Source organism: Sebastes fasciatus, chromosome 21, assembly GCF_043250625.1.
Source record: "Sebastes fasciatus isolate fSebFas1 chromosome 21, fSebFas1.pri, whole genome shotgun sequence".
Taxonomy (NCBI): Eukaryota; Metazoa; Chordata; class Actinopteri; order Perciformes; family Sebastidae; genus Sebastes; species Sebastes fasciatus.
The window spans coordinates 8,140,964-8,159,476 of NC_133815.1; the positions used below are offsets into that span (position 1 = coordinate 8,140,964).

The 18,513-nt window shown below is 39.3% G+C and overlaps 1 protein-coding gene across 2 annotated transcripts; it reads left to right on the plus strand.

The window, feature by feature from the left end:
- Nucleotides 1-769: 769 nt before the first annotated feature.
- Nucleotides 770-18,000, plus strand: LOC141759409 (phosphatidate phosphatase LPIN2-like). 2 transcript variants are annotated; one of them, XM_074621460.1, is made up of 21 exons: nucleotides 770-902; nucleotides 5,460-5,660; nucleotides 7,650-7,745; nucleotides 8,546-8,844; nucleotides 8,921-9,028; nucleotides 9,194-9,320; nucleotides 9,820-10,288; nucleotides 11,188-11,293; nucleotides 11,452-11,639; nucleotides 12,368-12,461; nucleotides 12,549-12,618; nucleotides 12,711-12,794; nucleotides 13,426-13,505; nucleotides 14,631-14,787; nucleotides 14,911-15,059; nucleotides 15,192-15,278; nucleotides 15,369-15,521; nucleotides 16,081-16,195; nucleotides 16,283-16,386; nucleotides 16,482-16,602; nucleotides 17,874-18,000. In XM_074621460.1, the coding sequence occupies exons 2-21, from the start codon at nucleotides 5,469-5,471 to the stop codon at nucleotides 17,874-17,876; spliced, it is 2,802 nt and encodes a 933-aa protein (XP_074477561.1). In that variant the 5' UTR covers nucleotides 770-902; nucleotides 5,460-5,468; the 3' UTR covers nucleotides 17,877-18,000. The 2 variants fall into 2 exon arrangements, with proteins under 2 accessions (XP_074477561.1, XP_074477560.1); XM_074621459.1 differs by lacking the exon at nucleotides 17,874-18,000 and having other exon boundaries at nucleotides 16,482-17,069.
- The last annotated feature ends 513 nt before the right edge of the window (nucleotides 18,001-18,513 follow it).

The following is an 18,513-nucleotide window of genomic DNA, read 5'->3' on the forward strand; positions in this document are numbered from 1 at the left end:
AACAAGTACACCGCCTTTGATAATGTTTTGCTTGAATGCGTTTGAAGTTTTTAGAGACACTTTAATTCTCAGATAATAATTTATTATTTATTATTTATTAATTTATTTTTCTTATGCTTTTCATTGTATGTAAATACTACTTGTTGGTATGATCATTCTTTTTCTTTCTTTTTTCTTTTCTTTCTTTTTTTTTCTACATGTTCGAAATAAATTTTGAAATAAAAAAATTAATGAAATAAATAGATTTTTCATCTATTTTTTTTTTTTTTGCAGGGATGAACTTCTACATTTTAAAGGCTGACAGTGCAGGAAAAACATCCCAACATTCCTCACAACAAAGGCCAAGATTGTTCAATTTAAAACACTTATTCATTTTATTATACCATGATTCCACAAGAACATATTTATTAGTGAAGGAGCGCTATTCCTTCCTGCAGCTGTCAGACTCCACAACCAGCATTCCCAGTAGACCACTTACACTTACACACCAAAAACTGACAATAACTGCACTATACTGTATAATGACTGTGCAATATCATTATCATTATTACTACTAAGGTGTAATTCACACTGTGCAATATTTTCAGGTGGAATTTCATTACATTCTCACTGTGCAATATCATTTTCCACTTGTGCAATTTTGTTAATAGTCTGTTTATTGTCAATACTGTATATACTGCTCCTATTTTCATACTTCCTTCTATTTAAATAGTTCATATTTTGTAACACTTTGTTTAGCTCTTTTTTACTGTGTAATTAACCTTTATAATTAACCTCCTGCGTTGTAATCACGTGCAGCCTGCGCGCTGCGGAGTCACGTGCTGCAGCAGAGTGTGTGGAGCCTCGAACACACCGGCGGAGGAACCGACTGAAGGTGTGACTGCCTGCCTCTACTGCAGCAGGTAGGATGATTTAACCAGCTCTTCTCCTCCGTATAACATCACTTAACAATTCCACAGAAAGAAAATGCATTAATGCTTGTTAATGTCGCAGAGGAGTCCTTGAACGCGTCTTTAGGACTCATTTAGCGGCTTGTGTGTGAACTTGTGAGTCCTGTATCGCGTGTGAAGTGATGTGATAGCGGATATCAGCGAGAAACACCGACGAGCAGACACGTTGTGTCTTCTCATGAAGATAAGCCAGATATTTACTACTGTACGACACGTTGTTGCTATTTATATAATGATAGTTTGTCTCATAAATGTCTGATTTTGACAAATCAAACCCTCCAGTTGTGTCCTTGAACGCCTCATAGGTTTAAATTACTAGTTAACATCTACAGGTGCTTATGTGCAGATTGCACTACATTTTTGTTAATATCATGAATATTATGAGGTAGATATACATGTTTTTACACCCAATGGCTGATAGAGTGCAGGATTTATCATTTGATTGTGTTGAAGACCTTTCAAATAGAGATAACGGTCTTGATTTGTGAGATATCAGTGTATTATATCACTTGTGATAGGAGAGTCGGTATTTACTGAGATTTGGGTTGTTGTAACTGCTGTGTTTATCCTTCTTAAAGTGTGCATAGGTGTCCAAATTAATATTATAATTAGTATTTTTTTCCTCAGAGACCATCACTCACACATACTAGATGTTTTACAGCATCAAAATTGATGCATTTAGTGCAGAAATGATTAATTAATGAATTGACTAGATTGCTAAACATACTCTGGTGCCAGAGCTTCAAATGTGAGGGTTTGCTGTGTTTTTATATATAATTTTACATTCAATAATTCTGGACTGTTAGACTGACATTTTACAGACTAAATCATTATTGATTTAATTTATTTTTATTTCATTAGTTTTTTTGATAGGGACAATACATAGGCATTGTTACACGTAATTAAAGTGCAACCGATGCAAGGTATATAGGACTTCTAGCCATAGCTATCTAAAATAATAATAATAATAATCTAAAATAACAGTAGATTAATCAAATTCAAATTGTAAACTGCAGCCCTAGTTTCATTAGCTGAGTCAAAAACATTGTGGTGTTTGATTTGACCTTGGTGGTTTGAAATAAAAACCTTCAACATTGGTCACAACAACAGCAGCTGACGCAGAATCACGTTGGACGTAGCGACCTGCAGGACAAACGTGCCGAGACAGGGAAAGCTAGATCTGTCTTAATCTTGTAAACAGGATTAACACCTCTTAAGGTCCCCTCACAGTGTCGGGTCGTGCTGGATGTGCAGCCTATCATCAGGCACTGGGCATGTTGTAATGTGGCACAAAAGTAATAAGAAGTAATTGTACTGTAAACGTGGAGACGGCTTGATTATTGTCTTAATATGAAACTGTAGAGCTTTGAACTACCAGCCTATGTCATTGCTTCCTGTGAATGAGGAAGAAGCAGCGTCACTAACTGGAAGTACAACCCTTTCAATTCCCATAGATCTTTCTTTAGTTTAGTTAATTTGAGAAGGGACGGTGCAAATTAATAAATAGTCATGGTATAAAAAAGGCCAGAATTAACTAGTCTTAGTACCTGACTAAGGTGTTACAAAAGGCTTCCTAAAAAATACGGCATTGTGTCATCGTTGTGTCTTGACCTTGGAAACTGACAACAACTCAAGATCCACTTACTCACTTTTTCCAGAGCTTTCAACCAGTCTTCATCAGCAGATGGGCTTTGCTTAGTTTTGCTTGGAACTAGAGCTGAAACTATTATTATTATTATTAGTCAGTTGACATACATTTTTACATAAAAATGACAACGATTAATTGATTGACAAGATGTTTGCTGATAATCTTTACTGCATTAATCAATTAGTTGTCAACTATTAGATTAATCGCCAACTATTTTGATAATCGATTAATCAGTTTGAGTAATTTATTTTAAGAAAAAAAGTCAAATTTCTCTGATTTCAGCTTCTTAAATATGAATATTTTCTGGTTTCTTTACTCCTCTATGACAGTAAACTGAATATCTTTGAGTTGTGGACAAAACAAGACATCTGAGGACGTCATCTTGAGCTTTGGGAAACACTGATCAACATTTTTCACCGTTTTCTGACATTTTCTAGACCAAACAACTAATCGAGAAAATAATCAACAGATTAATTGACAATGAAACTAATCGTTAGTTGCAGCCCTACGTTAATGTGAACACTATTATTAATCAGGGAACAAACTGATTTAATTTGAATCTAATTTCAGCACATTTCAAGCCCAGCCTCTGCAGAACATCATCACACTACTACTTCCTTTATTCAGGCTTGAAGTGCTGCAGCAGAGGGGTCTAGATGAAGTGCCGTGGGAGTTTGAGGCGTTTACTAAATGTGGTGTGTTGGTGTGTAACTCACACAGCACAGTGTGCAGTCAGCTCACTAGAGAGATGTGGTTGTGCAGCGTTGCTATCACGGCTGATGACTCTCATCTAGACTCTTCTGCTTTGTCCATTAAATGAGCTTTCACTTTACAATGTGCTGCAGTTCACTGAGGGGGAAACCCACAGCAGGAACACAGTGATGAGTGTGACGCTATTATCAACCGGTGATATAATACACTGGATGCTTGCAGTGGCTTTTGTTAGTTATATCCGTTATGTGAGCTAGAGTTTAGTTGGTTCAGTGGCTGCCAATCTTAGAGACTCAATGGTTTCAAAGTCCACCCAGCTGGTATGCAGCTCTGATTTAGTCAGTGTGTAAACTGTTGTCCTAAATACTGAAACACACTGCTGTAGTCTCCTTGTTCAGGACACACACACACACAAGGAAAGTCCTTGTCTACAGGCCAAATATGCTCCAAGTTGCATCTATAAATTGGTGTTATGTCCACTACAGTAATTACAGGTGCTGAGCCAGAATGAGAACACACAATGACACTTATATGACTACAGTAGCACTGACGTCGACCTACAGGGATGATCAAGAGAAAGCAGGTGCATTAGGGGGACACTGAGCAGTAAAGTGACCTGTATGTTTAAAAATCAATTAATTAATCAATTAATCAAATATTAATTGCGATCAAGATTTTGGCTTCCAACAATTAAATGACTACTACTACTGCGATATTGACGTTTAAAATACATGCTCCCGTGCAAATCAAATCAAGCGCTTTCTTAACGAACAGCCAGCCAGTAAGGGGGCGATCAAGATGTTTTGGCTTCACTTTTGGGGAGCCGTCATGCTGCTGTGTGCGCAACCTACCGCGGCCAAGCCCACAGGAAGTACGCCGGGCTTTAAAGCAAATTTCCGTAGTGGTCAAACGGCGGTACTACAACTTCCGTGTCCGTCACGTGATGCCATTGGGAACAAAAATACTTTTTCCCATAGACTTACATTGGGAAAGAGACGTCTGTAACTCAGCGGATAATTTTTTTAGTTGAATCAACTTCCCAGTATGAACACTTGAATAACCCATATTTAAATCATTAGGTCCTAAAAGTTGTAAAATGCACTCATAGCTGAATCCAGTTATTTCCCTTCCTCCATTCATGTGAATGAGACCCAGACCGAGGCTGGAGCGAGGGCTGAGAGGTGAACGATATGGGTACTTTATCACTCGGCAGTCAAGACATTTTGACTTCATGCTCCACTGAGCAACTCTCATAGGAATGAAGGGGCGTCCGCCTCCCAACACTGAATCCAGTTCTCTTTATACTGTACATCCTAGACCGCGGCAGCCTGTGAAAAACCGTCCTGAAGTTGCGGCTGCAAAGTAGGAGAGTAATACACTGTATGTTACTCGTTTTAAATGAAAATGCACTGAATTCAACTGAATAAGAACCTTATTTTGAGTCTTATTTTGATGCAAAGATGTGTTAATTAGCGGGAATGTACAATGTGAAAACAGTGTTCTGTGATTTAATTTAGGTTAAAAAGCTTTGTTACAATTTTATTTTGCTTCTATGTAGATGCACTGTGAACAAGGACCAGTCTTATTTTGAGGAATGTAACACAACATGGAAGTGAAAGCAGTGCTCTGTCTATTTAAATGTGAAAGCGCAATACAAATATGTTGTCCCTAAAATCAATGAGTAATCGTACTTTCAATGTTGATGAAAATAATGATGATTATCCTTTTGGCCATAGTCATGCAGCCCTAGGGAACACTTAGCTGTACAGTGATGCTAAAATAGTAACCTGTAGGTTTAAAAAAGAGTTCGAGTGGCAGGTTATATTGACCCAAATCATGGTTTTCAGTGTGAGTGCGTTCCTTGCTCTGCTCTGGTCTGCAGCAGCCTTCGTTGCTGCAGTCGAGGGCCTGATTAAACCTCCATCGGCTCAGGACTCTTTTGAGGAAATGGGACAGAGCTGCTGTGTTTAGGGACCGACTTGCTTTTCCTTTGCAGACTATTCTGAACAACAGGAGCCTTACTACCGGGACACTGACCTAGTAAGACGTGTAGTAGTGTGTGGTTTCATTCTGCTCGTAGTTCAGGTGTGTTAAACTTGTTTTATAGGTAATAATGCAGAGTGATTAATGAAGGGTGTTTTTGCTGACAGGTGGACACCATGAACTACGTGGGGCAGCTGGCGGGCCAGGTGCTGGTGACGGTGAAGGAGCTGTATAAGGGGATCAATCAGGCCACTCTGTCGGGCTGCATCGACGTGATCGTGGTCCAACAGCCCGACGGGACGTTCCAGTGCTCCCCTTTCCACGTCCGCTTCGGAAAACTGGGGGTGCTGCGCTCCAGGGAGAAAGTAGTGAGTGCACAAATATTTATCACTGAATTGTTTTGGTTTTTTGTCTTTTGGCAATATTTTAACTAATGTTTCCATTTTTTCTGAGTTAAATATTTTCATACAAATCCAGCATTCTTTTGATTTAAGGAAGATTAACTGGTGATGAAAAATAATCAGTGGTGGAATGTAACTAGGTAAATGTACTGTGCGTAAGTACTAGTTTTGAGGTACTTGTACTCTAGCTGAGTATCTTAATTTTCTTCTACTTTATACTTCTACTGCACTACATCTCAGAGGGAAATATTGTACTTTTTACTCCACTACATTTCTGACATTAGTTACTTTTGACTACTTTTTAATGTTGAGATAATTTAATACAAAATATAAATCAACTAAAAATGATGATGTTTATTATGGATTAAGCTACCTGGGAGTATATAAAGTAGTCCTTTTACTCTACCTTTATCAGCTGCAACATTAGTGATGCTCGCACATAAATGCATCAATAATTATAATTCAATAATATAATGTATGTATTATTCTGAAATGGGTCATTCTTTTACTTTTGGTACTTTAAGTATATTTTTATTAGGGCTGCAACTAATGATTATATTTTCATTGTTGATTAGTTGTTTGGTTTATAAAATATCAGAAAATGTTGAAAAATGTTGAAAAGTGTTTCCCAAAGCCCAAGATGACGTCCTCAAATGTCTCGTTTTGTCCACAACTCAAAGATATTCAGTTTACTGTCATAGAGGAGTAAAGAAACCAGAACATATTCACATTTAACAAGCTGGAATCAGAAATTTGGCTTGTTTTTCTTTAAAAAAATTACTTAAATCGACTTACTATCAAAATAGTTGGCGATTAATTTAATAGCTGACAACTAACCTATTAATAGTTGCAACTGTAATTTTTCTGCTAATACTTATATATACTTTGTCTTTTTTTTTGTAACTTTATAAATGTAGTACTTTTACTTGTAACAGAGTATTTCTAGACGGTAACATTGCTAGTTTTACTAAAGTAAAAGAGTACTTCTTCCACCACTGATAATAATGCATAATTAATTGTGCAACTAAAATGATTTTCCATTTTAAAACCTGAATAAAACAGCCTCACTTTACTGCAGCGGCAACATGCTGATCTATTTTACTCCTGCAGTCAAAACTCTGGTTTTGATACTTAAAAACATGCAGTCAAATGTGGGATCGCTGCGCAACACATTTTATAATATTCGAGTGGCTCTCCTTTCCTCTTAAGCTCTCTGAACATTTCCATCCAACCACTCTGCTCCTCTCAAGAGCAGATTGTCCTTCGTCTCTATTTATAGACACTGTGTAGTTGTGAGCTGAGGACTAACATGGGATAGACAGACTAAAGCTTGATTTAGCGTCTTATTCCCCAGTTTGTAAAGATTCATCCCATTCAAGGAAAGTGTCTTACAGAAGAGTCTTTTCTTTCATAAGCTCACAGGAGAGTCAGACAGAGCAGGAAGTCGTCTGTTATTGATAGAGAACACTTAAAAGGATGTTAGTCATTGTTGAGAAGCCAAGCAGGAAAAAACAGAATAATCTTGACCTCATATCAAATGTCAGCATCTCACAGACACTTTCAGTAGATTTTGGTTCATTTCTTTGAACTTAAAGATGCCAGAAAGCATCGCTGTGCAGACAGCTTACAATACTGTATGTGTACTTATGTTATTGATATTATTACAACCCAGGTCTGAGTCAAACCCTGTCTGTTTAATGCGTGGATAGAAACTTGTGGCATTTGCTGAAAATAGCAATCCTTCGTACAAGCTGTTCCCTGTTGTTGTTTTTTCTCTGGCTTAACTCTTAATTCTTCAGGTAAATCTGTGGCACAGTTTTTTTCATCCATAAGCTGTGTTGTGCATGCATATGGTGCTTTTCTGCTGTAAACAAACCTCACTAATGTCAACTGAGGAGAATGTGGTGGACTACACAGTAAAGCTTTGTATTTCTTATGTGTTGTTTGACTCTGCAGATTGATATAGAAATCAATGGGGAACCTGTAGAGCTGCATATGAAGCTCGGAGACAACGGAGAGGCCTTTTTCGTCCAGGAGACGGAGCAGCACAACGTGAGGTTTTTATGTTGAATTTAAAATGTTGTTTACTTGTAGAAATCAATTAGAGTGGTGACGATACTTCTTGCTTCATGCTAATCTAAGATGGTGAACTTGGTAAACATCATACCTGCATAACCTCAGCATGCCAGCATTTAGCTCAAAGCATCGCTGTTATTAAGGCTGCATTCACATTACAAGCTCATGAGACACAGATCTGATGATTTCAGAGTAGTGTGGACACAGAAATCAGATTTTTTTCCAATCAGATCTGGTCCACTTTCATATATGGTCCTAAATCCGACACGTATCCGATCACCGTCCATGCGACCGCTATGAGAATGGTCATATCAGAATTCATGTGTGTTTTTCAACGTTATACTTCACTACGCAGGTGCAGATCACTCACCGTACAGTGTCGGAGAGCTCTTCTGCTAGATTCAGTAGAACTCCGATTTAATAAATCAGCAGTTACAGAAATGTGTAAACTGCGTCGTTAAGGCAGACGAGCATTTTCTGGGAAACATCACTTTTATTCACTTTAGCTAAACTCAATACCGAATTATGTTAAATCATGTTTGCAGAATGAGTTAGTGTCTGTTTATGAGTCGTAAGAAATCATGAATTATCTCTCAGAAGGAAAAATATGAAAATATGTTTACTGGTAAGCTCGGCTCCGTTAAATTTAATGTTTTCGGATCTGGGCAAAAAAATTAAAATTTAAAATTAAGCCCTGTAATGTGAACATAGCTTAAGAACAGCAGCAGCATGGTGTAGACTCTTAGTTTATTTTATTTTTGTTTACCTCAACACAGGAGATTGTTCCGGCCCACCTGGTGACCTCGCCCATCCCCACAGAAGAGGCTCTGTTCAGGAGCAGAGAGCCCAGATGTTGCGGCCCGGCGGCTGCGGAGAACGGTCAGCCTCTGAGTCCAGACGACTCGGCCTCTGGAAACCTCCAACCCTGCTCCAACACCGCCGGCAAGAAGAAGAGGAGGCGCAGGAGGAAGCACAAGGTCGAGCCTCGCAGGGAGGAGCAAACCACACCTGCAGGCGGTGAGCCGGAGCTGTGTGAGCTCAGTTCAGATGAGGAGCACAATGCGCACAATGGACGGTAAGAAGACCGTTTAAAAGCTGGATTTTTATGTCGTCATAAACCTTTAGTTAATTTCATTGCTTCCTGTCTTCAGGGCACCTTCACTCTCCACGATGAAGGACAACAGGCAACATTCGCCCCTTACCGCCCTTGAATGGGACAGCTACCCTTTCTCTGATGGAGACTGGTCGCCCTGCAAGGCGTACGTCCCCCCCACTCTGTCCTGTCAAATATTTACATTGTTCATAGGAGCATAGAGAAACAATGAGACCATCCACTTTATGAAAACAGGAAGGGCTGAGTAAAACAAATCACTCCTACATGGTCGTTACAGCTGACTCAGTGGAAATGTGGTGTTTGCTTACAGGAGGGAGATGTCGGAGCCCATGTCGCCCAAGAGTGACTCCGAGCTGATGGTGAAGCCAGCAGAGAGCATGCTCAGGGCCGAGTCCCACATGCAGTGGATCTGGGGCGAGTTTCCAGAACCCACCAGGGTAAGGTTCAGGTCTAGACTTGTAGGATCTGGTTTAAACTTTGTAAGACAACAGAGCATACTTGCCAACCCTCCAGATTTTCAGGAGACTTACGTTTTTCAATGCCTTCTCACGGTTTTCCTCCCGGGGTCACAATTCTCCTGCATTTCTACAGATTTTTCCCACCTTTTTGTTATTTCAACCTGTTTCTGGCACTGTACAGCATGTATAAGCCCTACTGTTTCCACCTGGACGGCAATAGAGCTACACCAAATGTCTTTTCCTGGCAGAGGAGAGGTGCTTGCGACATCGGAGCACAGTTTGAGCAAAAAGCAGGAGAAGCAGTTGCCCAGTGCATGGTGGGAGTGTTGTGGCGAGTTAGAGGGAGTCTGTATTTGCAAATGATCATCTAACGTTCGCTCGTTGGCATCGTGTCCAGTTAGGAAGAAGTGTTGAGATTTTTGGAAATGCATGAATGTATATTTAAACTTTCTCTTGTGCTGTTCTTTCTTGCGTCCAGGTCAACAAAAAGGACAAATCGGAGCCAAAGACGTTGACCATCACTCCCTCTGAGAACACACATTTCCGGGTCATCTTGAGTACAGAAGCCATGGAGGAGAGGGACGGAGAGAGAACCACAGATCCCATCTGCAGTATTGTAAAGCCAGAGCCTCGGACCATCAAACCTGATCAGTGCGTCTGCAAACCACAGCCCCCCGAAGCTTCATCACACAACACAAACATTATCGAGCACGAGCCAAACCTTTCAGGTTTAACGTCCAGCAGTTTGACCTCCGAGCCGTGTCCCACTAACTCCGACCTCAGCCCCGATACCACACGCACGACCAGGTGGACGTCTTCGCCACCCAGCCGCGGGGACAGCAGCTCTGTTGCCAGTGGAGTCTATAACATGCCTGGAGACTCAGCAGCAGTTTGTTCTGATGCAACAGCCTCATCTAAACCCCCCGACTCCCCCGTGAAGAGGAGAGGTAACACTAACTCCTCTATTTTTTTTAACTTTATTCTGTAGTATGGATATAAAAATAAAAAAATATGCATTTCAGCATATTAAGTATCCTAAAAATGACTTAAAAACAGGAGGCTAGGAAGCTTCCCAGCATTTTCTGATGTAGGTACAGTAGTTGTTGTTGGTTTCTCTACAAAACAAATCTTCTTGGGGACTGTACTGACATTTTTTGGGGGCTAATTCTATCTGTATATTTGTCATGAATGTTTAAAAAATGTATAGAATATTATTATAATTGTCAACAGGGCTGCAACTAACGATTATTTCCATTGTCTATTAATCTGTTGATTATTTTCTCGATATATCGATTACTTATTTCGTCTATAAAATGTCAGAAAATTGAGAAAAATGTTGATCAGTGTTTCTCAAACTCCAAGATGTCGTCCTCAAATGTCTTGTTTTGTCCACAATTCAAAGATATTCAGTTTACTGTCATAAAGGAGTAAAGAAACCAGAAAATATTCACATTTAACAAGCTGGAATCAGAGAATTTAGACTTTTTTTTTCTTACAAAAATTACTCAAACTGATTAATCAATTATCAAAATAGTTGGCAATTAATTTAATAGTTGACAACTAATCGATTAATCGTTGCAGCTCTAATTGTCAATGAATTATTCAATCATTCTGAAGCGTGGGAAAGTCTTAAAGTAAAGCTCCAGATTATGTGAGGCTACATACAGTTGAAATGTAAGTGAATGTTAACAGGAAGGATGTGGTTTCTATTTACGCCTGAGTCTATATTCTGTGTCTGGTATTCTGCGCTGCAGAAGCTTAAAAGGAAAGGAAGTGAAAACGGAAAAAATGAAATGTCACGAAGTCAGCGATTTCTGAGAAATTGTCTCTTGTCTTGCTCTCATAGAAAAAGGTGTGAGGAAGAGGAGTCAACATCAGGGGCCTGAAGACATTTACCTGGATGACCTGAATGCACTTGAACCTGATGTTGTTGCCCGGTACTTCCCAAAAAGGTACAAACCTGGGAATCCTTTCAGAGAGAAGTCATGTTATCTCATTTAGGATTGTCTTTTGGTGCTTACTTGCATCATTTATGCATAAAAATGTCTGCAACTATTTATACAACTCAGTGATTCTTGCTGTGTGAAACTGTCTGTCTGTGTGTTGTCAGTGAGTCTGAGCAGGTTCCTAAAGACTGGGTGGAGAATGGGCGGCACTCTGGATCCCAGTCTCCCCAGTCTGTCGGCAGCGCAGCAGCAGACAGCGGCACCGAGTGTCTGTCGGACTCTGCTGGTGACCTCCCCGACGTCACGCTGTCGCTGTGTGGAGGCGTTGGAGAGAACTCGGAGATCCCTAAAGGTAGCCAGTAATCTCTATTAGCAGTATTTATTAACACTATATTAAAACTCCAGTGGGCACAGTGGAGTTTAGTTCTTCTAAAAACAGAATACAGCATGGAAAGTAGTTTTGAATGCATGTTAATGGTTATTTTGTATTTGCTGCCTTGCACATTGCATGCTTGCTACATATTGTACCTTTTTTAAACCTATATTTATACATTTCTATCTTGAATTTGTATCCTTTTATGTAGATAGTTTTGTTGATCCTTATTTTTCACATTAGTTTCTTAGCACATTAGGAGCACCACATTGCATTTCACAATACTATTACTTTCGTATTTGACAAATAAACCTTTTGAATCCTTGTTTATAAAGATTAAATGAGCAGGATTCATTACTTGGGCCGTCGATCGATTTTAATCGCATGATTGTCCATAGTTAATCGCAAATCAATTGCACATTTATTTGTTCAAATGTACCTTAAAGGGAGATACCCATAGAACCCATTTTCAATCACATATCTGGAGGTCAGAGGTCAAGGGACCCCTTTGAAAATGGCCATGCCAGTTTTTCCTCGCCAAAATTCAGCTCAAGTTTGCAGCGTTTTTTTGCATTAATGCATTAAAGAAATTGCGTTATCGCGTTAACATTGACAGCCCTATTCATTACATATTTCCTGCTTCACAGCTCCTGCATGCTGATTATCGCATCATTTATAATCAGACTTTTATGTTACATTTATTCCAGAGAAATTCATGGAGCACATCATCACCTACAATGAATTTGCAGAGAATCCAGCGATAATTGACAATCCCAATTTGGTGGTTAAGATTGCAAACAGGTGAGTTTTCATACTTCCTAATTCAGTTACTAAAATACTCATCACAGTTTAATTAATGTGATTCATTAATACCTAATTACATTACAGGTATTACAACTGGACACTGGCAGCACCGTTGATACTTAGTATGCAGGCTTTTCAGAAGAACTTGCCAAAGGTATTAATCCTCTTGGTCTAATGTGTTTATAGCATACCTAACTGCACATTACATATATTTATTCACACATGAATCATTCATCTGAATGGCAGGCTACAGAGGAGGCCTGGGTGAAGGAGAAGATGCCAAAAAAGTCTGGACGCTGGTGGTTCTGGAGGAAGAGCAGCATAAAGCAGGTACTGAATGTGTCACAATGTGCCAAAAGTAGCAGGCGGCGACTCCTCTGGTTGCAAAAAGAAGTCTGATTGTATAGAAGTCTATAAGAAAATGAGCCTACTTCTCACTTGATTTATTACCTCAGTAAACATTGTAAACATGAGTTTATGGTCTCAGTCGCTAGTTTCAAGTCTTCTTCAATACAGCATGATGTTCATTTAGTAAATTATGGTCCCATTTAGAGTCAAATAGACCATAAAGCAGGGGATGCTTTAGGGTGTGGCTACCTTGTGATTGACAGGTCGCTACCACGGCGTTGTCCGTGTTTTCATCTTACAACTTTAACCCTTTCATTGTGTGTTTTCAGTTCATGAAAGTAAATTGTAACATTTTGGTTGCCTAAAAATTATTCAGCGTTTGGTTGTATGGCAAAGATAAGGTAAGATGATAACGGCAAAAAATGCCAAACTCGAGGCATCAAAACGGCAGTCCACAAAGTAATGGGTGATGTCACGATGACTACGTCCACTTCTTATGTACAGTCTATGATTAACAGTATAGTGGAGGTCAGTGGGAATCCCAAACTGTTTGAGTAACTTTACATCCCCGTTTATGTAAAAATTGGCTAATAATGTCTCCGTCTTTCTTCAGTTATCATCAGAGACCAAGTTAGAGAGACAGGAGTCTCTGACCAGCGAGAGTCCGTCACCCCAGCAGGCCCCAGAAACACAGTGAGTCAGCAACAGTACAGTCACACACCAACACAAGCAGTGTTGAGTAAACATGTCCCACACAGGCTGGATTAGCATCTTACTCATTTTATGACTCATAAACTTATCATTAAGAATTCAGGAGAAAGACTTTCAAAACAGTTTGAACCAGGCAGCTTCTGGATTGTTTTAGAGATCATTAAGGATGAATCCAGTTTTGTGAAAATTAAGTCAAAAACATTCTGCATATTTAGTGTTGAACAAAGCAGAGTTACTGTACAGGCAGAGGAGGACGTCTATCGCCCTCTGGTGACTGTAAATCACTGATTCCCAACCTAAAGGTGTAAGACAACTTTTAAAAAAATATATAGATATAAACTTAAACATTAGAAAACAGTTAAAACATTGAAAGAGCTAATAGAAAAATGGCAAAGTGTCCAGGAGAAGAAAACAGAGAATTTGTTAAAAAAGAAGCCGAATAAATATATGATAAAAACACAATATAGAGATTTGTATTAAAAGAAGGGCAGTTTTAACCTATATTTATACATTTCTATCTTGAATTTGTATCCTTTTATTTCTTTTTTCTAATCCTTATTTTTCATATTAGTTTCTTAGCACATTGCAATTCACTAATAATATTACTTGCTTATGTGATAAATAAATGAACAACACAAAACAATGCTCGAGCCCGGTACAACCTCCGAAAGATCGATTGCGTTAATGTGTTAAAGAACTTAGTGGCGTTAAATTGAATTTGTGTTAACGCGTTATCACGTTAACTTTGACAGCCCTAATTAAAAGTTCCTAAAAATGAGAGGAAAACTCATCTCTGATGCATTTTATTCACAGGAAGTCATCCAACATCCAAACTTCCTGCAGTAATTTTGTTTACTATTTGGGTTAATTGTGCAGTTTAGCAGTTATGAAATATGAAAATATCACTTAATCAGGGGTCATCATTATTCGATAATTAATTAATTTAAAATATATAAGCACAATAACGATTAATTCATTATTAATTAATTGTTATTGTGCTTATTTTTGACAAACACTGGTCTGAAACTCCGTTGCCATTGCAGATTAACTCTTTTTACCTGCTCCAGTCTTGATATCTGGTGGCCCCGACTGTGTTCTCTCCTGCAGGCAGAAAGCAGCAGAGTGGTCCAGCGACGAGGAGACTAAAGAGCTGAGCGCTGTGGCTCCTGCTCCGACACCTACTGAGCATGTGCAGACAGAAGGGCCGGCACCGGCGCCTTGTCACTCCTACAAGAAGTCCCTCCGCCTGTCCTCTGACCAGATAGTAAGACAAGTGATCACTGATACTGGTAGTGTGGCTAAAAATAGGCAAAAACAGAAAGACTGTCTCTTCAGTCTGCTGTTTTTCTGATAATGTATACAGAATACATCATGTCTCCTCTTACAGGCCAGCCTGAAGCTAAGAGAAGGCCCCAATGACGTCACTTTCAGCATAACCACTCAGTACCAGGGGACATGCCGCTGCGAGGGCACCATCTACCTGTGGAACTGGGACGACAAGGTCATAATCTCTGACATCGACGGCACCATCACCAAGTATGAGTCTAAATATCCACCTCTTCATTACAGTGTGTTTATTCTCAGGTAGCAATAAATAATCCCATTCACAACATTTGAAATAGAGATTTTAGTTGAGTATTTATTACCCTGATCATTTTCTTCCCACAGATCAGATGTGTTTGGTCAGATTCTGCCTCAGCTCGGGAAAGACTGGACTCATCAAGGCATCGCTAAGCTCTACCACTCCGTGCACGAGTAAGATACAGATTGATTACTATTCTCACGGCAAAGTGGCTCCAGTTCAATAAAAGATTTAACCCATTAATGAATATCTGACTGCTGCAGGAACGGTTACAAGTTCCTGTACTGTTCGGCCCGAGCTATCGGCATGGCTGACATGACCCGAGGTTACCTGCACTGGGTGAACGACAGAGGGACTCTGCTGCCTCAAGGACCGCTCATGCTCTCTCCCAGCAGCCTCTTCTCCGCCTTCCACAGGTAGGAAATCCTTTAACTAAACACGCTGAGAACACGCCGCCAAACCTCCACCCGCTCAAAACACACCGGCAAACCTCCACCCATTCAGAACACACCGCCAAACCTTCACCCGCTCAGAACACGCCGCCAAACTTCCACCCGTTCACCTGCTCAGAACACAGTCTGTATGCAATCTGTTCAAACAGCAGCCCTAAAGCTGGCAAAAGTCCACCAGATGATACGTTAAAAAACATTTTAACAACACAATTTAAACATTTTTTATTTGCATAAACATAATAATGACACAAAGCTGGTTGAAAATCTGCAAAGTTTCTCTTTATTCTTTTATTTTAGAACAGATCTTTGAAAACAAAATCTCTCAGAATTTGATGCAGCGTTTTATGTATTTTTACACTGATTGATAACCTTACTAACCTGTTTCATGGTCATTTTGAGCTTTTTGTTTATTCATTTAATCTATAAATGGTTGTAAATGCTTAAAGTTAATTTAAAGTAGGCAACTCCAGCAGCAGGTCAGAGGTTGATGTATGTTCTCCTTTTTCCCTCATTCTCTTGTTAGAGAGATCATAGAAAAAAAGCCTGAGAAGTTCAAGATCGAATGCCTCACAGACATCAAGAACCTGTTTTTCCCAAACACACATCCCTTCTACGCAGCTTTTGGAAACAGAGAAAGCGTAAGTGTACCATTTGTGTTGCTTTATCGTTTTAAGTTTGGGGTTACACTGGAAATTATCCTTATTGTCTTTTTTCCTGTGTTTCAGGACGTGTTTGCCTACAAGCAAGTGGGCGTGCCGGTGTGTCGGATCTTCACAGTGAATCCCAAAGGGGAGTTAATCCTCGAGCAGGCCAAAGGCAATAAAACATCGTGAGTATTGAAGCATCACTGGATTGTTTGCGTCCATCAGTTGTTTCTCCCTCAAATGTTTATTGTTCTCACTGCTATTTTTTATATTTTTACAGATACAGCCGGCTGAGTGAGCTGGTGGAGCACGTTTTTCCTTTACGAAGTTCTCAACACAACGCCACCTTCTGCTGCCCAGAGTTCAGCGCCTTCTGTTACTGGAGGCAGCCAATCGCTGAGGTGCGTTTTGAGGAGCTGCTTTAACTCAAACTGGTATTCTCAATGAATTACTTGAAATCGACGTGACTCAGAGCAGTAATGGCTGAATGCACTGGCTTATAATATTGATATGGTTTTTGTTTGTTTTGTAATGCTACTGGAATAGTTTGATTTTAGACGCATTCCACTTTAGTGAACAAGATTTGAATGTATTCCATATTATTTACATCATCTTCTCATTCTGGGCTTATTCCCTTCATGCAGAGGTGTGTTTGAAGATGCCGTCAGCCTTTGGCGCATATGAAAGCCAAAGTATGACATATCAGTTATTTTTCTGACCATTTGCATAGTTACAGTGTTTATGAAAAGATATTCCCTCAGCACTTATTTAGGCAGTGGAGGTGCTTAAACTGGCCTGGTATGAAACAAATACTGACTTTCTTGACTTGAGAGCTATCATAAAAAAAATACAAGGTAATATGTATAGCAGCTATGTTTTCATCCTTTTAAGGCCTTATTTAATGTCTTACATCTTTGCTCCAAAGCTTAGTGATTTTGCACTATTATGCTATGAAGAAAATAATGTGAAAATGATTTTGCTCAGTTAATAATTGCATTACTGTAATTTGGGGAAAAAAGCACTTTCTGAACTGTAGATTCAGCTGCTATTTTGGTATTAATCTTTTCAAAATCAAGATTTAGTTAGTTACATTTACAGTAAATATATATATATTTTTGATGAATTAATCTTTGCTGATGTTTTGCCAGACTTGTTTTGATTTTGTTATTGTGAAAACGACCAGCCCGGTCTCCTAGAAATAACGTCCTCATATACAACAAACCTGCATTGTCATTTACGTTACAAAGAAAAAATATTTTCTCCCGGATTACGTTTGTTTTTGACGAATCAGAAATACGTTGCTAATGAAAGTCCGTGTAGGGAGAAGGTCAGGGTGGACTTTCACCCAGGAGGCCGCAGTTTGTGTCCCGTGTGAAACCAAAAGTCAACGTTGACTTATTTTAATTTTTATCTGTAATTTAAATAACGTAAAAAGCGTATTTATTTTAAGCCAAACCACGATGTTTTACTAAACCTGACCATATAGTTTTGTTGCATTTTTTTTCAATTTATTTACCACGTGTTTTAAATATGGGACCGTAATCCGGGAGAAAATATGCCGTAATTGAGAATGCAGTTTAGTTGTATAGGAACATCATTTTGTAGGAGACAGAACGTTAATTCACCGTAGTTTCAACCCTGTCTCTTTTGTTTTTATCCTTTTCACGCTCAGTAACGGCTGTAAGTAAAATTTAATGCATTCTTTCTATGAAAGTGATGAACTTTGTGTGAAGACGACACGCAGTATTATCCTGGTTTTGTGGAGTCATATTTCACTTTTCAGTGAAGAAACGTTGCTGCTGAAAGTGTTTTCTGTGTGATTACCTCGAGGTAATCCAGTTTACATTATGATGTAACAAAGTATGTTTTGGATGACTGTTTTGATAAAAACATTCAACCATCTGAGCTGCTTTCTATTTGTTGGACAGTGACTACGTTTACATGCACACTAATATGACAATATTGTGAATTTTATACGGTTAATGGTATATTTTGTTTCCGATTAAGACATGAGGGATATGCTGATATTGTGGTTTTAGGAGCATTCTTTGGACATTTATACAGCGTATTCAGAATATGTGTCTAAAATGGGGTTCTGACCGCAGTTTGCGACACACAGCCTTTTTTCCGTTTGCGTCATCTCTGTGTTGTACATGTTATCAGTGCCCGACCACGATATTACAGCTCCTTCTATAGCGAAGAAATGACTCACCCGACTCTGCCTCTTGGCTTACCAAAGTATTCTTACCCTAACCCTTACCAACCTCACTCCTCATGCCTGAACCCAACCAATCCAACCAACGAAGCCAATG

What these genes read in the sequence shown, in the direction of transcription:
- LOC141759409 (XM_074621459.1), top strand. Translation starts at nt 5,469, where the DNA reads ATGAACTACGTGGGGCAGCTGGCGGGCCAGGTGCTGGTGACGGTGAAG. An exon ending in GAACTCGGAGATCCCTAAAG is followed by an intron (nt 11,640 to 12,367) that starts GTAGCCAGTAAT and finishes CATTTATTCCAG; the next exon opens with AGAAATTCATGGAGCACATC. An exon ending in GCCTGTCCTCTGACCAGATA is followed by an intron (nt 14,788 to 14,910) that starts GTAAGACAAGTG and finishes CTCCTCTTACAG; the next exon opens with GCCAGCCTGAAGCTAAGAGA.